General features: G+C 43.5%; 1 protein-coding gene across 2 annotated transcripts in view; it reads right to left on the reverse strand.

Moving 5' to 3' along the window:
• adka (adenosine kinase a) overlaps nucleotides 1–24409 on the reverse strand; it is a 165340-nt gene that overhangs the window by 105088 nt on the left and 35843 nt on the right. For both annotated transcript variants that reach the window (XM_036574694.1, XM_036574695.1), the window contains exon 4: nucleotides 20600–20678. In XM_036574694.1, coding sequence (XP_036430587.1) covers nucleotides 20600–20678 — 79 coding nt within the window. The remainder of the gene's footprint in view (nucleotides 1–20599; nucleotides 20679–24409) is intronic.

Below are 24409 nucleotides of genomic sequence, written 5' to 3' on the forward strand. Positions count from 1 at the left end.
GAATTTGCATACATTTTGCACAATACGTTATCCCTGACTCCTCCAGTTCATCTACTACTGCCCCATTTCCAAAAGGACAAAACTAAACGCTTTAACGACTGCAGGTCTGTTGCACATGCAGATAACAAACATAACACCTGATCCCAAACAACATCTAAAATCAGTCAGTACTCCTCACCTGGACTTCATCCAGTTAGCAACTTCAAAGAATATGGATTGCTCACTGTGCAATGATCCAAAACATTCTGTAGTACCATTTCCAACGAATTTCACAGAACACATTGGTGAAAGAAGTGGGCCAGCAACTAGGAGGTCACTGGCTCAAACTCCTGGACGTGCCCTTGGGCAAGGCACCTAACCCTCTGACAGCGACACTGTGCTACTACCAGACTGGGCATGGTTAGGCAGCAATAAGAGCAATTTTTGTTGCGAAATGGCTCAATAAAGATTAAGTTAACCATCAGTTGTACAGATCCACCACTGTCAACATACCATCTGTTATGATCAGATTTGGCTCTGCCACAGCCCAATCCATGGGCAAACTTTGGCAGGTCATCAAGCTTGAGAAATTTTGCAATTACCTCCCACACCGTACATCCCCACCAAGCTTAAGATAGTTTATGTAAATTTCATTCATATATAAATACATTTCACCTATAACTGTATACTGTGGTGCAAATTACAGCCAAATTTTCCCCCTTATCTGGAAATGACCCTCCATAATATGCAATGCCCACTGAACTTAACATAGGGTACTTAAATCGTAATAATTTATTATTACATTTGACTTATAATTACATAATGTGCTGTTTACACAAAATAATGACATGGGACGTGTATTGAGTATCGATTGCCCGAATATTCATTATATTTCTTTACAGCACCAAAGCAAATATCACTGAAAATGAAATGCTCCTGATTTTTTCTTTTGTTTCCATATTCCTGGGCTCAGGCCCTCAAATTTAAGTTTTCACTTGATTTTCAGAGGTGTTATTTCTGTTGTTTTGCAGACGAGCTACAATCAGTCAAAAGACTTGTATAAATCTATCTTTTAATTGCTGCTAATTTGTCATTGTTGAGCATTGTGAAAAGGTGGCTAACTCAAGTGTGCCTTTGCTTAGAGAGCTTAAATTTCTTAGAGGAACATAAGATCAGAGTAGAGCTTGGAGATCACAGTGATCTTGCACAGTACATTCTGGATCAGAGAGTGAGCAGAGTGTACTAGACCCCTCTGCACACCGCACCATAAATCTAATCAATGTGATAAATCAAGGCCATTGTGACGGGGCTGACTGTAAGTGTAGTGTAACAGAGCTGCGTGAGAGCTGCCAGAGCGAGCTGGGAACTAGGCCATCAGGTTCTCCCAATCCCCCCGCTCTGGGTAGGGTTTCTCTAAGCATGTAGTTAACTGCGCTCAGGAAATGATTCCTCTCCAGACCATTAAGGCACTATAGAATAATAGACACACTAAGGGCCATGGCAGATGTATTTCTGTGCCCATAAAAACGTCTCTCAAAAGCTCTCACTGCTTGCCAAACGCAACACCTTGTGGTCCAGTGCGGCGGCGGATCCTGTAAAGCCTGGCCTGCTCCATGCGTTCCCAGACACGGCAGAATGTTAACGGGGTCAGCGCTGAGGACTCGGCTCTCCAGTTAAATCCATCTGAAAATGCAAAAATGTGAATTCTGCTCTGTAATGGCTCCCACAGGCCCCGGGGTTACGGGCCAAGAGAAGCTTCCCTTCAGCCAAGCGCTGGATCCGATTTCAGCCCATCCACCCCACCCAGTAAAGAAAGCGAGTGAGTGTGCAAAAAAAAGAGTGAGAGTGAGAGAAAGAGAGGGAGAGAGAGAGAAAACGAGAGAGACCCTTCACATTTAACGCACAATTCACTTCAGGACAACCATACCAAAACAATTCAATTATCCCGCCGTCCTTGGAGCTTGAGCTGATTTATCGAGCTATGGCACCTGAGCTGCAGATCATTCTCGCTCCCTCCTCTTCCCAAAACATCCCCTTCACCTCTCAAAAGCTTCTATCCACTCACTTTTCCCTCCTTTGCTCTTTCTGCACCCCCTCCAACACCCCAAAAAAAACCCTGCCTTTCCCTAAACGCTCTCTCTTCCCATCTTTAACCTGTCTTCCCACTCGAGTTCCAATCTGAAAGTGCTCGTGCCTATGAAAAGTGGAAGGAGGGATGCAGGAAGAAAGGCCAGGCACTGACAGCACCGCCTGAGAACGCATCAAGAAGGTCGTGCTGGATAAATGAGCTTTTCATTCAAAGCTAATGTCGGCAAATTTGCCTCTCCACATCCAGGCCCTGTTGGCTTTGGCACGTCAAGCGAAGCTGAGCGGCAGCACTCGGCAAACACTGCGGAGATTCTGCTTCTCCGGGCCTCTCCTCGTTTCCCTCTCTCTTCTTCGGTTTCTGAGCCGGAGAAATTCTCTGAGACACCTGGGACTGGCGAACCTGCGAGCCATCCAACGTTAATTCCTTCAACACATTGGCCTCGGCTTTCAAACCTGCCTCGCTGTAGCTCTGCTTTAGGTTGGCTCTCTTTCACTAAAATCAATACATTACTCTTTCAACTGCTCATTCACCGCAAAAATCTTTATTCACTTTAATAGAGCTGTGGGAAAGCCTAGTCAAATCGTGGCCACAGCAGCATAACTAACAGGGCGAAGAAAAGAAATCTGGGATTTTTCAGGGTGCTGGTTCTGCAAAGTTCTTGCCAAGAGTCCTAAAGAACAGATCTCAACTACAGATATTAAAGGAGAAACAGACTATTAAGCTGAGTGATGGCCATCTATTTAGAACCAAGGTGCAATGAGGGTGCACGGTCATTTCAATAATGACCTTGTGAACCATCGTTATCAACCAACAGAAGCTCTTCCAGAAGTTTTTTTCCCCTGATATAAAAAGTGTAAAGTGAAATGAACTGAAAGGAGAGAAGAAAAGAACAACAATCATGAAATATTCATCCAGAGGACCCCTATGGCCAGGCAGAATACTGACCAGTAATTAACCATCATAGGGCTTCAATAGGGGATTACATTTAAAAAGAAACAAACAAAGAAAATTACCAGTGTCTTGAAACCCCCTGCCGGGAAAACTAGCCTCCACAATTAAAATGATTTCAGATTTCCTCCCAGTGAAGGCCTCTCGCCTGTGCCTGGAACAGCACTCATGTACTGGCGCTGTAAATCAAGGCCGAGATTAATTACAGCACTAAAGCCCATCACTTCTACTCCTTTAGTCAAGAGCATGACGTCCCTGTTTAGCAGCAGCACGTTTCTCTTTCAGGCAGCAGCCCCGGGGCAACGCTCAAACACAGTATTCCGAAAATCCCGAGCTGCAGCTCACCAAAGCAGCAGTGTACAGATGTGTACAGCTATCAACCAGGGATTCCATTCATTAATGCTGCCTAAGAAAAGCAGTAAACAATTCTCTGATGATTTAATCTCGCTCCCCGTCTCCCCTCACCACCACACACACAGACACACACCCCAGAGTATTTGTGTTAGGCTAATGTGCTAATGATTAGAACCCCCATCTCCACCTCCTGCAGTTCCTTAAAGAGCAGTACAGAAGAATAACAAACAGCTGGCCGCCACAGGAATCCAACAGGCTAACACCAGCACCCGTGACTGGCATAAGGAAGTTACACCCACCTCAAAATAATATACACTGACTCTGCAGTGGCAAATCTCCAAAGCACTCCCAAAGACTTCCAAATGACTAGCTGACTGCTCTTTATGCAGAAAAATACCCCAGGGTTCGGAGGGGATCTGTTAGACTGTGAAACAGGCAGCGAACAGCCACTCTAATGAAATAAAAGTTGTTATACTCCATAATCAGATTCTCTCTTGACTATGTGTACACAAACGCACTGCTTTTTAGCAGATTTTGAGCTTTATCTCCTATAAAAGCGTTACTAACAAATTCAGGCTGGGGTTACTTTTGCAAGTCATGGGTCATCCTGACCAGGGCTGTTTTTGTTTTAGATGATACAGTGAATGAAGGAGTAGCAACAGCAAGAAAACAGTCTCATAATTTATAACCCATAGCCCCCTAGTGTTTCTGAAGCTCTAGACAAGTTGTAAAGAATACTAACCAAAAGCACTTGACTCAAAAACCATATAGCCAAGACGTCCCTCAAGTTCAGTGGAAACAGGGCTAAAGGATACAATCACATATTGAAAACATACAGTGAAGCCACATAATCTCGCAAGCAACCAAACATCATTTCTGGTGGGAGGACGAGTGTGTGTGGAAGTAGCTCTGTACAGCACGGGCAATACATCAAAACAAGGAGACAACACAGTAACACCTGTTCTGGGTTTGCGCTGCCACCTCTCTCTCTCTCTTTAAGACAAATATAGTTGCTATTGCAGCTTGTCACGAGGTGACCTGCTTCCTCAGCAGAGCTCCGGGAGGCCTCCAGAGACGGCCCTCCACTGATATCAGCACAGCTGCATTCCTCCGCCGAGCCTGCCTATCAAACCCTAGCCGCCTCCACCGCACCGCAGCCGGCCCAAGAGAGCATGCTTACCCCTCCCGAACCCCTACCAAAAAAGACTATGCTAATGCGTGTCTAATTTCTGGCCCCCTCCTCCATGTCACTTAGACAAACAGAGGTAGTCAGGTACGTCAGAAGCTATGGCAGGCTCGCTCTGTGTGGCGGGCTGATTTTTATGAATAATGGAGAGCGCTGTAAGGCACACTGCCTTCTCCTTAATTAGGTTTGAGTGTGCAGGCAGTCTCTATGGGACGCCTAGAAGCAGCATGTAAGACAACTCCTTCCCTGCACACTGATACCCGCGGTATTCTGATCCATACTACACGCTGGACCTGCTAACCACTGTGAGGCTAGACGCGTGTGGAACGGCAGTGGGAGAACACAGAGTTTCAATAACTGCCTCAATTAGTTTAACGGAAAACTTCTGCAAAGCTTATAAAAACCAATTCTGACAAACCTCAGTGTTGAACAGAACACCGTTCCATCATCAATCGCATTCTTGTGAAACAAAGAGCAAAGTGAGAATAACAACAGTATTCCTTTATCGGCAACTGGGCTTAATTGTGTGGATCAGAGCAGCCAAAGGTCGGCTAAAGCCTGACCTTGCTAATGAGTTAATTAATCATACACATGCATGCATTAATAACGATGAGCGGTGATTACAGATAAGGGAAAAAAAATACAAAAAAAAAAAAAAAAAAACATCTGCTCTCATCAGAGAATTCCTAGAATCACTCCTAAGTCTCCAAAATTAAAACGTTCCAGCAGATGGGAAATCAACAGCATGTAAATACACACCGAATGCGATACGAACAGGTAAAGTGCAACTTTGACAGTGTTTATTGGTGCAAACTAACCAGGCGTGAATTTAACAGCAAGTCTGCATCATAAAGCAGACCAGAGAGAAAAGCAAGGTGATTATTAAAAGTTAACAGTGGGATATTAAATATCTAATTGGCAGGGGGAATTTAGCCTTAATTGCCTGGGATGATACCAATCAAAACAATGGCAGCACGGATCACTTCACAAGTTAATGGCAGGCAGCAGCAACATTCCTGTAAAACTTGCAATTAACTTGACAGCTTATGCTCAGGAGGAGCACCCAGACTCTGGCAGCCAGCTTGTTTACTGCTGCTTGCACTCGAAGAGGAAAGAGGAAAAATAATATATATATATATATATATATATATATATATATATATATATATATATATATATATATATATATATATATATATATATATACCCCCCTTCAGATGTTGGAATGCTGGGGGAAAGAAAATATTATGTTTGGAAATCCACTGGGCTAATAATGCTGAGCGTTCAGCTCCAACACACGGCTGCAGGACCACAGCTAAGAGTTAACACTGGTTACTAAGGCTACTAAAGGCAGTATTAAACTGGGTCAAAAAATGCAACAATAGTGCTGCGTTTGATAGCTTACAATCTAAGTTCTTCAAAATATTTGACAGCTTTGTTCTGATTCGGCCACAATCAGAAACCAGCTCTGTCTTCTATGACACTCAAGAAATTGTGACTGGCCTGAACAGTCAGGTTTTCTCACATCGGTTAGCATTAACAGGGCATGACTGCAGCATGATGCAATAGCACGATTCGCTCACTATTTTGAACGGTTTTTACAGAGACTAGCATCAATCTCACACTATACATTTTTTAGCAGATGACAGAGCTCATAGCAAGTAGTAAAATCATTTTGCAGTTTAAAAACAAGCACTTGCAGAAACTTGCTGCTTCAAACCAAAAGCTTCATGAATTTTAGAAATGACATTGGCTGGATGTCAGTTTATGAGCAGTGATAACACAAACATCTATGAAACCTGACAGCACTGACAGTAATGATTAAAGACGAAGCACTAGTACCAGCATTTCAAAGGAAATGCTGCAAAGTAAACATGTAATTAAGACAACTGTCCACTATTACGAATTAGATTCGACAGCTTTGCATGCTGTGGACCAAACGTGCACTTTGATGTAGGACTTAACACAGATTTTATCGCTCATCAACATTACTGGCCCTGTGTGGAATCCCAGACAGCTAAAGCTGTAAATTGCACTGCACAGGTGAATGCAGTAACTCTTGGAGATGTGAGGCATGTGACAGTGGACAGGAGGACGACGACAGCAGAACTGACACTGGCCGCTCATCCGAAGAGTTATAACCATGGAGAGGACCAGCACACACCATGGCATGCAACGAAATGCCAACCTTGTTTTCCTCTTTAAAACACTGTCCAGAAATGCTTACCTTCAGGGATATGACCACAATGTGAGTTGGATCCATTTGGCAACATGAACGATGGATGGTGCAGATCTACAGTTGTGTCTACCTTCCACAATCCTGAATGAGATGTCTAGTGATTTCTAATAAAAAAAATAACGTTACTGAAGTGGGACAGTGTTCATCGATTTTAAGCAGAGCATCCAGAAGGACCAGAGTTGTGACATGGAAAAGAAGCATAGAAAGACCTGGTTTGAACCTGCAAAGTTTATGTACAATATAACTTGAAGGGTAACAGAACAATGAATCCCTTTTAAAAAAATTCCCGGGATGAGATTTGTTTGAGCACATTTAATGACAAGCAGAAAGTCATCTGTAGCGATGCGGCTGTAAATTTCCCCCCAAGCTGGCTCTTTTGGAGAGAATATTACAGAGATTAAAAACAGACAGAAAACGCATCCCTGGTGGTCCTTTCAATAACCAGGAGACCAAGTGCCTCTTGCCAGCTTTGGTCTCTGGACCTGCCTGCTTCTCATTTGGTTACAGGAACCAAGCATTTGTGGGCAGACAAACTTCATTTCGTGTCCTCAATAGAAAGGCATACACTTGTCATCTCTTGAAAACAGGAGGCTCTTTAATTAAGTTGTGAGCAAGGACACTCTCCCTTTCCCCTTCAGCTCCCCCACTTTAAAATCCTCAGCCCCACGATAAGCACTGCCCTTATAATCCAAACTGAAATGGACTGGGTTTATATCGTTACTTCATCAGAGCGCAGTGAAGCCCTCTTCAGTGCAGACTTTACCAACCTCATCATCACACGGTGGCACCCTGGCGAGTGAGGCAGGAAAGCACTTGCACCAAAAGCCTCAACACGCAACACAACTATGATAGAAGAGTGGGAAGATATTAATTAGGCAATTAAAGCTGAGGTTACTCTTTATGAGGTCAGACAAATGACTTGACCGGTACACCAGAGTCAACATTTCTATTTTTTTATGGACGCATTATAAGATTTTAAATGGCAGTGAGAAGAAAGCATAGTAATGAGTAATCAACCGATCATTTTCAGAAAAGAACCACTTAATTTTTTATATATATATCAATGTTCAGCCACTCTTGCATCAAAGAATTGCGCAGATCGGCCAGTTTTCGTGGATGCCTTCCCTGGCATCTTACTTCTTGTTCCACGTAGTTCCACAGATTTTCAAGAGGATTCAAATCTGGAGATTTTGCGGGCCAGTCCAGATGTGTGAATGCTCCTGAATGTTCATCATGCCAATGAGTCACATTTGCAGCCCTGTGAATGCGAGGATGGTCACCTTGGAATAGAGGAATAGGAATGTTATGTTCCTCGGTAAGATGATGAGCAAAAGGCAAAACCTGGTTGTCCAGCTCAATAAAGGTGGTTCAAATTTACTGTCACCCCAACCAAAGGACCCATTTCCACAAAATTAAAATACGCCCAGAACGTCCTTGTCCGTCAGTTTCGCACTGTACCACCTCTTCTTTATCTATGAATCGTGCCGCACACCCTGCACGTATTTATAGCCCGATCATCCTCGTGCAACGCCATCTGCAGGTGCCTGAAGTTACTACCCCCTTAAACACACAAGATGACTTACTTTTTGTCCGGGGAGCTTGTTTTTTCTCCCATTTTAACAGTGAGACTGCACCGTTCCCACCCTGCTATTTTATGAGGGGCACCCAGCAATTTTTTGTGCATAATATCATGGATGAAATGCTCATCATGTATCAAATATATCACCAACAATACTAATGACACTATCAAATGACACTAGAAAATGTGTCGCCTAGCTCTGGTCTTCACAGTCGAATAGAACCAAGTCAATCATTTTAGCCCAGACTAGTCTCACAGAGCCATTTTACGAGCCAATTTACGTCTGGGGACAAGATGCTAAACTTTTGGTGCTGGATTGCAAACAACAGTATGCCCCTTTTAAAACCCACCCCAACTTTCTCTAGTCTGTGCTGTTTTTATGTCCAGACTATAGTGACAACATAAGCATACAAGCCAGCTAGCAAAGCACTACCCTTGGCTAATGGAAGTATTTTTATCCTGCAAGGGGTAATTATACATTCAGTTGGAATTTTTTGGGGGGACTTTTCAGCCATGCTAACCTATGTTACATCCATGGGCTAACAACAGGCTTGTTGTTCACTAAACAATATTCATGAGTGCCCCATTGCCTTCTACTTTGAGCTCTGAGCTTTTTTGTTTTCATTTGAAAATTTTGAACTCAGTTTGTTCCTACCCTAAGTCGTCTACATTCCCATCCACACGTAGCCCAAAATTTCTCTGAAATGTGTTCATAGACCTTTCTTGTCTCACAATCTCTCAGTAAATACAGAGTAATAAAAATTGACACGTTTGGCTACGTTCAATGAATGCAACTGCGCTACATTTACAGTCTATGTGACGTGTTCTGTCACCATATGATAAATATTCTCAACTGACTATGTCAACAACAACATGAAGTGTCCACCTGATCGCACAGTATTGAGGCTGAGATTCTATTTGTGCGGCTACGCCGGGTAGCTAAATAGCAGGTTCTCTTCAGCATCCAAAGCCCCGGTGCGCTCCGGCAGGCTGCTGCACTGCAGGGAGCTGGTGCAGGCGTACGATGGGAAGGAGCAGACTGTTAGTATCTTGTCTGTCACCTGCTGTGTGTCACCAGGCTCCTGTCATTTCCTCCCATTCATTTTTCACAGGCGCTCAACACTTAGATTCACACTCGCCTCCATATACTCCCCCCATACTGTCTCTTTGGGAAGTCAGGAGGAAGACTAAAAGACCGGCACTGGCACTACTAGATACTGGGATCTGTTCATCATCCAAAATTTATATAACCCATTTTTTCCTGCTCCTGAGAATGGGCTGTCAGCAGGTGCTGAAGTTTCATGAACTCCATTTAAAAAGCTCTTACTTTCAAATTTAATCACTGCATGGCAGACATCAGTTCATCAGGGATATGGATGGCGTACAGGGACCATAATATTTCAGAGATAATGCAGGGATCAACTGATGTATAAAAGCGTATAAAGCAGCCAAATTTATGAAGGCCAACAAAAACCTAGCGATAGTGAAAAAGATCATTATGACTCATTCAATCACAATCCGAAAGGGTCGTGTTTCGACATATTTGTTATGTTCCTAATTGTCGCTTAGAATCCAAATATTTAACTTCTCTCCTCTTCTCTCAGGTTGCTCTGGGACATGCTTTCCAGAAGTGCGGACGCATGGCTTGAGCACAAAGCGCTTCTGCCCTCAAATGAGAAGGAATGGAAAGGAGAATGAGGCAGAGAGTGGGATTGCCCTAAAGGATGACTTCCCATGTAATTGCAGCTCTGTCTTCTGGTCACATCTGTCATCAATTTGGTCTGGGCTCTTCCACAGGCCGGGGTAAAGAGCCTTCCAGAGACGTGCAAACACGACAGCAGAGCTAGCTGAGATGGCCAGAGAGCTAAAGAGGCCACAGAGCCTTTCATGTTGGCTGGGCAGACGTCTTTCACATGACTCAGGGGGCATTCAAGTGCAACTGGGATTTCAAGGCCTAAAATGGCACTTGATGTGACAGGTAGAACGTTGCAACACGGTTGCTGATACAATGGGTACGGAAAGAACATTCTTCCACAAACATGGTGATGCTAATGGAATGGAGAGAAAAGAAAAGTACTGTCATTACGACACGACGATGAACAAAGAAGCAAGACGCTTCCCACTGTTACTGATATCTAAACAGGAGGGAAATGACTCATTTCCTGGACCCATGTCCTGAGCGAGGAAGAGGAAAAATCCAACACTGATAATAGGATTTGCTGCGAGAGAGGGACACTGAGGAAGGACTGCCTGTGCTATATCAGGAGCCCGTCCTGATGCCAAATGAACAGCTTTGTTAGTGCTCCAGTTATGAGACCCACTAGGGGCCCTGGGTGCTTAGCGAGGTGACGTGTCATGAATACTGAGAAGCTAGCTACAAAGCTCCTCGTCCTGCAGAACAGAGCATTACAGCAGGACTGACGGGACCGAGCCGGACAGGCCGTGAGCCATGTCCCTTTAAAAATCCGAGGAAATTTAGGCCACGGCCCGAGCAAGCAAATGACTAATGCTAGCAAAAACAAAAGCCATCTAAAGTGCATGTGTATATCCCTATGTGTGCGAGAGAGAAAGTGCTTCATTTCCCACCCTCGAGACTTGAGACGCACACATTTTGTGCCAATATGTCTCATTCAATCTAAATTCAAATCATTGGGAGGAAGATGACACAAATCAAGCTCTGCCGCCTCCCTAGAGCCACTAATGTTAATCAACAAGCATCTCAATGCATACTTATGAGTGACTATCCACTCTGCTCATCTCCCCCATCGGCTATGGGCGCTTCTCCGGGAGTAAATTAAGTGATATGGAAATCCGTGCAGCCAACAGCTTGTGACTATATCCAGCATGTTATCAGTGGTTTAGTTGTGACATTGCTTTTCTATGTAGGAGCATGATGCAAGGCTGATTTCTCTTTTATTATTATTTGGCTGGATCAGAGTGCAGCCTCAGACTGCACTCTACGCCTCTGATCTTAAATGATGAAGTGCTTTAATTAAGACTTAGAACTGCAGTCAATTTGATTCAGGGAGTAGTGAGAATTACGACCACATTACCAGTAACTAAGCCCACTGATTGACTCTGGAGTTGCTTATATTGAGGAAAAACAGGACTCGGTTTGGGCTCCAATTAAAATAAAAGCTTATCTAATTTCCTAGATCAACCCATCATTAAAACAGTACAAGCTCCTTTTAAGCTCTAAGAAAGCCGTCTCTCACTGAACTGAACAAAAGATAAAAAGGCTTATTAGCCATATTCATTCAGAAGACAGAAGCCTATCATGCCACAGCGCGCTTCGTACATTAAAGTGTTATTTTTCCCCATACGTGCAGTGCAATAAACCACAAGCTGTTTACAAGTCCAGCTGCATCATCTTTCATCTGTTTAGGAGATAAGTGATGACTTTAAATCTCTGAAGTGTTGGCAGTAAAAACATGAGTTGGCTGTTCCATGACTGCATGGTACTTTTTTCCCCCCTCTTGCTAAACAACTCTGAACTACCGCTCACACTATCGCTCCTGTGCTGTTAAGAGAAGCCCTGACCAAACGCATGGCAAAAGGTCAAGCATATTGTACACGTGAATATGCTTGTGTGTATGCAAATGATCAGTGACATGCTTCTCAGTGTGGGTTTGTTAGTAACAGGGAGAAAAAGGTCCCTTTCTGCCATATTCTTCACGCCTCATTGCCTCTTCCTCCTCCAGAATCAGCCCCTTCTTTAGCACGTTAGCGAGCGAACGAACAAAAGACAGAGTCTATTTATATCTCCCCCCACCAAGCCCTTCTTGGCGGTTGCCTGCAGTTAATCATTATTCATAATGCGGGGGAAGCGTCACCTTCGCTATGTCACGTAACACTAAGTGCTGGAAGGATCTAAGAGTTCTGTGTTCATCACCATTTGTCACATCTGAATGCCTGTGTCTATAAATACACGCACGCGCATGCGAGTGCGCGCGTGCGTGTGTGTGTCACTGACTTTGACCTTTCCACAGCAGCTTCGGGCTTGAATCATCTCCCTGGCCTTTGTAACAATACTATACCATATTGTGTAGCATAAATGTCACACTGTGAAGCAGAAGGCCTAAATGGCACACTGCACTAACAGTAACCAGTGTCTAATTTCAAGGGCAGGCCGAGTGTCATCCTCATCAATTAATCACGACCTTCAAAGCGACAGTGATGCCCAGCACAGTCGTCTCATTTCCCACTTTTACGCACACTGCGTTAACATGGTCGTTGTAACTACCTGAATCGATGAGAAAACTGTCACCGATACCAATTTTAGGGAGCTGACCAATGACATTAGCTAATCTCCTTTTAGGCAGTGTCTATTTATACTAAGCGAGAATAGCATTAACCACACATCCTGGCCATTACCCTAGTAAGTCATGTGAATGTAGCACACCAAAACACCTTTTTTTTGCTGTTGTTTTATACTTTCCATGAACAAACGTGAGTCAGCTTTGGGAGAAGCTGTGAGTACATTAACTAATTTTCAGTTTACTCACTACTCAGTAAATATAACAAATAAAACATCAATCTAACATCTGCTAAAGGTTAAACAGTGGACATTAGGATGGTTGATCTAGCCCTGCTTAACAAACTGGCAACTTGATGTATATATCTTTCACCATTTTGCAACATTGTTTTCTTTATAATTTCCAACATAGAGACTGATTTGAAAAACACAGTGCAAACTGTTGTCTGTTAATCAGGAATAAGCATTAAAAGCATGTTAATCATAGCTTGATTCAGTATCAAGGAAAGAGTTTAGGCATCATTCGCAGACTGTTTTCAATACATACTGATTTGGCAATATAATTTGGCAGTTTTGGCTTTTAAACATTTTAATGCAAGCGAGCATGTGTGTCTAAATTATGTACTGTTCATTATTATAATCTTAAATAAAAAAAAATGATTGACTTGTTCAGATCAATTTAAGTTGTTGCAATTTAAATTAAATGGACATGGACATTCGATTAAAAGAAATGTACTCATCCAAATATAAACAAGTGCAGATAGATAGATAGATAGATTATTTTAGTGTAAACAGCATGATGTTACTATGACCACCAACACCAACTGTAAGGAATAAAAATGCTATTCACACTGTGTACATAGCAACATAATTCTATTTACATTTCATAATGTAAATAGCATCTGCCTGAATTTTATATGGTCAAAAATTAAACACGCTCTAATAGTTTTTGTTAAACAGTGCTTTACTGACTGATACAATCGCCAGTGCTCAACTGTGAACTATCAAACATGATTGTCGGCTCTCAATTGTCAAATTTCTCAAAAATAAAATTATTGTAGCACTGGAGCAGAGCTTCACAGCAGTCTTAGGCCTTGCTCATACTCGGCGTTAACATGCATCCTGTTGATTTGTTAATAAATGGACAGGTATAAAGTACAGGTATAAAGATTACAAGAGGTTAGATTTTAAATGTTTCTTATTTTAACCATAACAGTGCTTTGTAGCTAACTTTACCACTTCACCTAGAAGAACCATATTAAAGGTGAGGTTACTGGCATAACAGCATAAACCACTGATATCCTTACAAATGGGCAATTCTTCTCATTACAAACATTGCTATGTTAAGGAAACTGATAAATTCATGTAACCTGACTTTGAGATAAATGATACACTGGTCAGTTCCTAGGTCTAGTGGTGTTAGCATTCACTAGCTATTCAATGCATCACATCAGTGTATATGGATTTGAAAAAGCAAACAGAAAGCACATTTGTCCTTGTGAAGTATATGTTTAGCTTGTTCGTCTGTTGGACTGCTGCAGGAGTGAATGGCTGCTTTATTACCAACATACGGCATGTTAAGGACATACTTAAATAATCAAATAAATTGTTCAGAATGGATTTACAGATTACATAAAACACTCAGAGCAGTTGTGGGAAATTGCGCATCACTAGCCTTTCAGATGAAGAGGTCAGGAGATAAGAGAAGGGCTTTCTGATAATGGAGAGCGCTTGGAGAGAGTGGGGTCCCTGCTGCGAGGCCTCTGAGCTGATCCCACTCCAGATTACAAATGGAGGAATCTCCGCTGTGCTCACTCACACATGCATGGCCAACAGTGGAAAAATATTAGCTCTGATAGCATACAAGTGTTCCGCTCACAAACTGGTGTGTCCACTCATACAAGCAAAAAGGTAAAATGTAACTTGCGGAGGTGCAGGAGAGAGGCGGGGGAGAGACAGAAAAAGAGACAGACAGATAGACAGATAAGTTATCTTCTTATCACTTGTCTGTATAAAGTGAGAGAGAAAAGGGAGAAAAAAAAGAGAGAAAGAAAAAGAGGTGGAGGGAGGTGTGACTTCACTGGAAGTTTGTGTGAAAGATCACACAGCCGTTCTGGGTGTAACCTGTAAATGGTCTGGCCTCATGCAACCTGCACTCTTTCCTGTTGGAGACGGAAATGACCGTCGCTCCGCTGCTCTTCTGGAATGTAAAGGTGTGGACGGAGGCACAGGCATGTCTGCACTCCCCCCCCCGGCTTTTTCAAGGGGCTTAATCGTCTACGACCCTTGCCCTCCTCAGGATGGAAATAAACAGTTCTTGGTAACCCAGCTGTCTGAAAACCAGCAGTGGCTTTTTAATGGTAACGTTCAATTAACCTTGCGTCCGAGGAGTGGAGGAACGTGCTTAACGACAGGGCTGGACTTCAGCCTCACGCAGCACAGCACATCCTCCACACTACCTGCAGCAACAGCCACCGTCATTAATCAGCCGCTGCACTTCACCGCAGCTACAAAAGCCTTCATTAAATCTACAGTTGGAGGAAATCCAGCCACAGCCTGAACAACAGGGAGGAGTTTCTCTCACACATAGACAAACACACACACACCCCCCTAAATCTTCCAACAGCGGTGTCTGAAATGCAATCAGACAGCCAGGTATCGAGACAATCTTTAACTTTCTCTGCTGTGCAGTAGTGAATATAGGACACAGATGTTGTTGCCATTTACCACAGAGAGTTTAGGGTTCCCTGCTATGCCTCTTGTTTATAGGATCTCAAGAGCCAAATAGACTTCAGAGGTTTGAGAATTTCCCCAGTTTTCCGTTGAAATTTCCTTTCTCGCCCTGACTACATCTAATACATGTGTAACATTTGCCATTTCTTTCCCCTTTCGCTGGCAATGGCTCTGCAGTAAGAGAGGGAAAAAAGATATAAACTATCTTTCAAAAGAGAGGTCGGTTGGACACTGGGCCTTATTCAAAAGAAAGCAAAAAACACAGAGCACGAAGCAGAGTCGAACATGAGGTCATGGAACGTTTTGGTCTTCAAGTTTGATGTCTGGTTACAGGCACCAACTTTTCCCCAATTTAAGTTTCCGTGCAAAAATATGAACTGGGAAAGGCCTTTGTGTGCTGAAGACAGCTAAGTGATTTTCTGCGTAGAGGAGTTCCAACTACACAGTGCACATGTGTTTCCAATAAAATAGTCCAGCTCCAGTCCAAGGTTGGGCCCCCTCACCACTCCTGAAAAGAATCTGCAAAGGAGACACGGGCCAACGACAGCTAGAAAAAGGAGAGCAGAAGTGGTTGAGACCAGAAAGGCTGCAGAAACAAAGACATCCCTGTAGGCAGTCTGTTAAAACTGACTACTAGAATGCCTGTCTAGGTGCTACAGACCTCTGCAGCGACCTGTAGAGATGTGGCACTATTAAGCCAAACGACAGGCTGAATTAATCTGGTGCATGCAACGTAGCCAGAGTCAGATGTTTTTCTCAACAACTTACTAGTCTAAACATTCCCAGAATGTTTTAATTACACAAGCTTGATGCATTCCGTCCTTTGTATCCAAAATGAGCTGCTCCAAACCCTGAACTTGACAAACATCTAAAAAGAACCTGAAAAGAGAAGGAAAACTATTACTGTTATCTCTTTTTACAAGTCTAAACACAGCAAAGCTGAAAACGCCATTATGTTCAAACTCTATTATGTTGCGATGCTACAAGGGCTCATATGGCGCCACAGCTGTTGCACAAACTTTCACCACTTTGAGCTTCTAAATGATGCCAGAGTACTGCTATAAGAATATTACATATGTTCCCTGTTTGTTAATATGCATATACTGGAATACAATTTCGTGCATTCAAATGCAATTTCATTTACTCCACAAGTTCTCAGTACTCCTAAAACACAGACGCAGATTTCTATTTATCAGATTTTTATTTCATCTTCCATAAGATGTATAACTGCACTCCAGGAGACGTCATGCAAATCTGAACCAAAATACAGCTTTAAAGCAAATGGTTCCCTTTATCATAGCATTGGTCTGAATTGCACACTTAATATGACAATTCTGTTGCAGTGTGAAGAATAGTCCCTGCTGGTCACCTGACCTCACACATCGCTTTTGAAGACACAGGAAAAGGGATTGATCTCCAAAATCATTTTCACAACAACAGAAAAGAAAAATGCTTTTTCAGATCACAGATCTAGTTTCCTGGACCCAGATGAAGCCTAAGTCTAGACTAAAAAGGATGATCAATGGAAAATCAGCACGGGTATCGCAATTTAGTCCATGTCCATGCTTGATCTTTCCCAGGGAAACTGCATTCACTATTCACTTATAAGTTAGTTTCTTATCACCTGACTGATGTTGACCATCATGTCAGTGTCACTGCTGTAGCCAACACAACACTGTGGTCACCACTCACTTTATAAGGTCCAGCTATCTTGTAGGTCCACTATACAAAATTACAGACTGTAGCACATTTGTTCTCATGCACATTTTGCCATCCTCCACCCCATATACCACAGTCATGGTCAGTTTCTGACCGCAGAGCCACAACTGATGAGATGAAATTTGGGTGGTGGACCATTCTCAACATAGCAGCAACAGTCACATATTAGGGAGCACGTCAGCGTCACTGCTGGATTGAGAGTGGTCCACCACCCAAAAACATCCAGTCAAGAGTGGCTGCCTGGCAGGAAACTGACCGCCAATGAAGACTCCAGTCCTGGCAGCCCACAGCACTGTGGGAATTCTGCCTCATTAAACATCTCCAGCTAATCAGCAAGGCTCCATGAATTCTGAGCATTAGAAGAGGGAAAATGCTAATTTCTGCAAAGCTGTGGCCAGGAAGGAACTGAGTAGGACACTCCTGTGCTACAAGATGGCTAACAAGTGATGCATGGTAACAAACAGGCCATATGTTTGAACTGTACAGGATGGGATTTCTGATGAAGAGGCCAGCGACTGCAGTTCTTGCATGTTTAAGCTATTCCATCACCTACTGTACCCAACTACTGTGCTTTCTGGTACCAAGCATTGCTGCTCCTCTTCTGCTCTCACTTCTAACTGTCTGAGGGGGCCACACCAGGGGTCTGCTACAGCGCTGACAGTGTAATGGATCTCAGGGCTGGATCACAGACTAGAAGGCTGCTTGGCCAACATGTGTATAGTGGGGTGGAGTGTCCAGGCTTTGATGTGCTGGGCTTCAGAGCAGTGCTGGCTGAGTTCTCTATGCAGCACTGCGTAAAGAGAATGGGAGATCGCTTCTCCTACCAGGTGAGAGCCTTCATCTGTGCTGGCCCTCAGGGGCATGGGGGTGTACGTCAGAAAAGACCATACGCCTCACACACACACACACACACACACACACACACAGATTCAGACACATCAAAGAGCCATCCAGAGAGGCTTAAAGCTCAGCCATTAATAGAATTCAAATGACATCCATGGCTTTTCTAAGGCAAGTGCAGTGGGGAAGGAGCGTGGGTACAGGATGAAATGATTTAACAGCCGGTCTTTGGGGAGAACGCTTCCTGTGCACTCCTCTATGGAGTTCTTTACAGAGGCCATGAAGCTTACAACATGGTATCATGAGACAGAAAACGAAAGGGGTATCAAAAAGACAGTGGGGGGGTGGGTGGGGTGAATTCAAAGGCATAGATAGGTGGGTTGAGATAGTAATGTTTATATAATATTTTCAAAATCTCCAAGTTGTTGCATAATTTAAAAATTGTCAGCTGCTCTTCACCTTGTGCCAAAATTTCATGACAAGTGAGCCAACCGAAATGGTCCACAATTATGGCCCAAAATCTTGTTACATTAACTTTAAAAGTTAACAGCATACCAACAGCAATGATATGCAGTCCAAATTATATCCCTATGCAGTCAAATATATAGTCAGAATACAAAATAACTATCTCAGATGATTAAAAGACTATATGGTCACAATTAAATTTATTTAATTTTCTCCTTAGCCCAAGTGTAGCTTATTAGCCAAGACACTTTTTCGTGTCCTCAGCTTGCTCCTTTACCTTTGCAGCGGCGCTATGACGCAAAAGAAGATAACAAGTAATGTGAGCTTAGCCAAACGGCATGCCTAAATGTTCACACTTGCCTGGAACCAGGTTGAGATGTGAAGTAATCGCAAATAGACATGGTTATGTGGTTTCTGACATAGTTATCTATAAAATTGGGTAAAAGCACAAACACAATTCCAGGCTCTACTACTGTTTTTAGTTATGCAACATACATTTGTTAATTTATTTGATATGGTCATGCTAAAGCTTCTGCAAGTCAAGCAGGATTGAGAGGGGAGAGAACAGATGATACAGGGAGTGATAACTCTGCCCGAGTGATGCGCCGTTCTTGTGCAAGTCTTCTAAACACCTATCTTGGCCAGGTAGCAGGAGCGGAACGCTCTCCCTCCCACACCTGCCTGGCAGCGCCGGAGGGCAAGAGCAGCCTGCGATTGGAACACCTCATCTCCGCCCGGGCGCTTTGATGTGTGCTCAGAAGGCAGCGCGTGTCATTGCGTTTGAAAGCCCTCGTTTTTTCCACGACACCGACACACAGGTTGCGCCGCTGCTGGCGTTCCAGGTGCTGCCATGTGTTAATCTCGGAGGCCCGGGCTCCGCGTCACGCTGCCTCTCGCTCGCTTTGAAGAACTACACTCGGCTGTCTGATTAAACCGCCGCTTAACATCCCACACATCGGCGCGGGGCCTCTGCTGCACCAGCAGCTTCAAATGGGCACCATTTTAACCGTAGCATCGCGCTAATCAGCCTCGGTGACAGGTGAGGAACTGTCTCAGAGAGGACAGGCATAATCACAAGGGCATTTGCTCAAAATCCACTTAAGCAAATGAACGGTGGAAAACGTCCAGGGCGAGAGCGGCCTGAAACGAAGAACTGGTTCTGTCCAACCTTTGAGAGTGTACTCATGCACTAATGCGTCTGACCAGAGTAAGGATTGCAGCAATGAAGAAACGAAATCACACTCACATTCTCTGGCGGATGCCCAAATGATGACCCAACAAGCTTGTCTCATTTGATATTGTGTCAGTGTTTTGGGATGAGTCGTAGATTGTGTGTGTGAATGGCTTTGCAGCGCGATTCATCACTGGGTTGGGATCCAAGTCAGCGTCCGGAATTCCGCAGGGGAGTTGAACTAATCAGGGGAAGGATTTCCCCTCCTGCGTTTCTTCAAACGAAACACTGAACGTCTCATCTTCAGATCCTCAAGTTCCTCAACCACCTGGAATATTGCGGATGTTGTGGAGCCGCTGATTGGCCGTTTCTTGCAACAGAGAATGAAAGGCAGCCAAGCTGAGCCCTGAGGGCACAGGTCTCCTCCTGCTCGTCTTCCTCTTTATGCTAGGACAGCACTGATGGCCCACCAGGGACATGAAATCATTTCAGTCATTATCCTTAAAAAAACCTTCACGCGGAGATGAGCTCAACTTAAAGCATGCAATGTTTCGAGCTGAATGAGAGAGCGCGCTGAGACTTCTCGGCCTTCGCAGATAAAGTGATGGTTTCGCTGTGAGGCTTTTAAAAAAGGTGTCAGTTAGTTTATAGCTACACCTACACCTAAAAATCAATTTGTCATGTACTTGAATACTCTAATAGGTTCCATCAAAACATTTCTGGGAGCAGCTTCATTATATAGAGCTTCTATTCAATAGAAAAACTCTTGTCAGTCCTGACAGCTCTATACCAGTAATCGCTAACCACACATATTGCCTCAATAAGACCATCTTTATATACTGCCTTAGACTTTACAGTCTCTGCAGCGAGGCCAGCACGGTTGTGGGCTCTGGAACTCGTCTTTCTACTTTATTTGAAGGACTGCGGTCTGCTCAGACCAAAGCTTTGAAAAGGTTCAGCACAATAATGCAAGCAGACAGCATGTTTTAGTTGGAATGATGCATGCAGAACTCAGTGTTGCTTTACAGCATGGATGACAAACCTGGGCAACTTTCACAGAGTTCTGGGTGGCGCCGCCTGCATGGTACTCCACTTTGAATTTCTTGACTATCTCTTCAAACCTATGACATAAAAACAGAGAAGGGGGACAAAAAAAAAATATTTGCATAAAAAATTTACCCACATAGCAAAATGGGACCACAAACAGAATACACAGAGATTAATCGCAAAAGATAGAGACAAAGATGAACGTTTCATTTTCGCACAGGCCCTGTCCAGAGCGTCTTTTTTTGCAAAACCACAATATCAACCAGCAAAGATATACTGAGAACAGGAAACCTCAGACATTGTAAACAGGAAATAGAGGACTTGTAGCCTTGTGCCGGAGGGCAGCAAGCCATCTAAAAATGTGTACTGTACTTTTGTGCGCACTGTGCACGCGTACAAATGCACAACCAGATATGCAACAAATGAACAGCATGCTATCTGGGCACCATTACAGGGAAAGGAACAGTGATGAAAATCCAATCAACAGGGTGAGGAGACCTCATGGCCTGTGCTGTGTAATGTATGCACATACGTCCCCCTCTGATTAGTGCAATAAATGCATGCCCCCAGCAGTGCTAACCCCTAGTCTGTACCTCTGTCACGTTCAGACAAAGCACCTGCGTGTGGACATCGCACACTAAAGCCTAAATATAAAATGCACAAAACGTCCCACAGATCCTGACCCCCGGTATGAACTCTGACAAAGCTGGGAACACAACGTCCACCAGCAAAAGAACAGAAAGCCGGGTGCCCACATGAAATGGAGCTGAGTGCACATAGTGATTCATGAGAAGCTTATCAGGTTCCATTAGCACAGAGCAGCCTTTGGGCTGTGAATGGACCACCCCTGGCCTCGTAGCACTTCCTCCTGGAGCAGGGGCATTTCTCCCTCTGATCTGTCACTCCTGCGGCAACACTGTCAGGGAGGAAAAGGCCGTCAAGCAACACTTCATAGTCAGCCGAATGGAGGGTGGGGTGGATTGGGGGGGGTTTGCAGGAAGCGAGCGGCAGGGGGGCTGCTTTAGCGAGGAGAGATCGCACATAACTACACATTTAAGTACTTCCTTTAACAACACGAACGCTGCACACTTGGCAACAAAAGGCTCAGGCTGGAGAAGCCCGGCATGTTGAGGCGCCTCAAGATGCTGCCCAACAACAAATGTGCTGGCTCCTCAGCGCAGCCTTTGAAGCTTCTGTAAACTGAGGAGTGACACCTTCTGGGCACATGATCACGTGGCTCATCCTCGTGTGATTCTGTGTGACTATGACAGAGAGAGAGAGCGTGTGTATGTAGAGGCAAGGGGAAAAAAAAATAACCACAAAAAAGCCTTGTATTAACACAATAGTAATAAATAATGTAAAATAAATACATAAATAAACAAATAAAAATAATATTGTAGCTCGCAGTGGCAAAGTGGCATGCATTACATTGAAAATACATTGAAAATATCACTACATAAAATACTGGTAAACGCAGTCACTCCCTAAGCCAGCCACTCCATTAATAGCAATTGCGATATTAGGTCACGGCAATTAAAAGGGTCCATATCTTGGAGAGACAAATTCGTCTCACTTTTTTTTGGACTTTTTGAGGCTTGATGTATAAAAACATTCAAGTTTCAAAGCGTACTGCTCACTCACCAGTCCATATATGGCTCACCATACAGTCTAATTATGCCAATTAAGCTGCTAAAACAGGCCAATTTGAATTCCTTGTTTTTGTGATGTATATGATTTGTTTTTTTATGACATTTATCCGCCTACATCAGTTTAGCCCCAACCATTCATGCTAAAGTTATAAGGGGTGATTCAGCACAGATGGCTTTTTGAATGAGGACAGCCAATCAAGAGAGGATATCTCCATATATCAGTCTTAAAGGCAGCAAAAAAAAACAGTTTGCTTGATTCTAAGAGATAAAAAGAGGTTGTTAAAAAGTCATGTAAAAAAAAAGAATTAGGTGAACGAATTTGGTACATAAAACCAAAAGAGAGTCATAAGAAGGCCTCAGGGGAAAAAATGAAATGCAAGGAAAATGTAGGATATGGGCCCTTTAAAGCAGAGGACGTCGCTTCCGTGCTGATGGGGTAAGGACAGTGAGGAGGCAGAGAGCGCCCCCTGTCTCAGGGCAGAGGACCCAGACTCTTCAAAGCGTGGGAACAGCACACGTACACTTCCTCGGCCCAAAGAAAAAACACTAACCAGTTTGACCACAGTGCGTGGGACTGAACTGAGCTACAGTCAACCCACAACCACACACACACACACACACACACACACACACACACACACACAGAAAAGAAAAGCTTCTCGCACTTTGTACCCGGTGTATAACTGAAGATCACATGTCATTGGGCTGACGCAGTTCAGAAGTGTGAACATCAGACGTGAGACCTGAGTGCACCACACACACACACACGCACCCACACACCCACGCACGCACACACACACCCACCCCCACACTTCACACACAAAAAGACCCCCACCCACTCCAAACACTTTTACAATTACATACAACAGCCTCAGTACACACCCCACTGATTTTAAAGGCAGAAAGCAGAAGTGTTTACCTACCAACTCAGGGGAAAAAAAGCAGTCCAGTGCACAGCAGGAAGTAAAAACAACCAATGCTCAATATTGATGTGGGTTTTATTAACTGTACAGTAGCACGACTGGAGGCAGCTGATGCGACTACACAAGCAATTCAAACAAACAAACAGTGAGCCTGCGGGGAGTGGCAGAGACTGTTCATCAATGGCCACTGGCAAACACTCCTTCTTCCACTGCCATTCCTGGGCACTCGGTAAACTCAGCAAGCTTCAAAGCCTTATTTCACTCAGATTGTGGGAAATGCAATCAATTACTAACGAAAGCCTTGGGCTGCCAAATCTAAAATTGGGCACATGTGCATTGGGACCCAGCAGCATGTTGGGAACTGGACAGGAGTGGGTGGGGTTGGAGTCTGGCACAGGACACTGGTAGGGCCGGTTTAGAGTCATCCAGACACATCTGCTGGATCCAGCACCTACAGCATTGAGCAAAAAGCCTTAAGCCAACTGAGAAAAATATGTAAAGGATTTGTAGTTGGGTGTTTATTTGAACAGAAAAGCACTAGAACGAATGCAAATAAGCAGTAATACAAAAAACTGCAATTTAAGACCTGTCAGTGTGGCAACTTAAAGCTGCACTATGTTACTAAGATTATTGTTAAAACTGAAAGAAGCAGCAATACTAATTCAGAAACAAACAAACAAAACAAAACAAACAAAACAAACAAACAAACAAACAAACAAACAAACAAACAAACAAACAAACAAACAAACAAACACACACATGCTAAAATATGGTGCCTGTGTGCTGCTGCAAGTCACCCTGTGAAGCCTGAAATTCAGATTCATCCATTGCAAAACATTCTTCAGCACGTTGTGTGCAATTATACATTTCTACCAGAGAGCTTGCAGTCACCTTCCAATACTAGATTTGGATAATCAATACCTCATTATGTTATATCAGGTGTACTGTTACTGATACATAGCAAGTAATACCACTATCCTCCATATACAGTCTATATGGGCTTTGATTTCCTGCCTACGCTTGCCACTTTATACATAACATTGCATATACATTGTAAGGGAGACTAAGTTGATCTGGACATGACTTTCTGCCAAACACATAAATGTAAAGATAAATATAAATCCATCCATGCAATGGTTGCAGGGGCTGCACAATATGAATGAAAGTCAGCATTGCCATTATATTGTTATTTATTTTGTTTATTTGACTATTCTATTTCTTTTAACACACATC

This window comes from Colossoma macropomum, unplaced genomic scaffold, assembly GCF_904425465.1.
Source record: "Colossoma macropomum unplaced genomic scaffold, Colossoma_macropomum, whole genome shotgun sequence".
In the NCBI taxonomy this organism is placed as follows: Eukaryota; Metazoa; Chordata; class Actinopteri; order Characiformes; family Serrasalmidae; genus Colossoma; species Colossoma macropomum.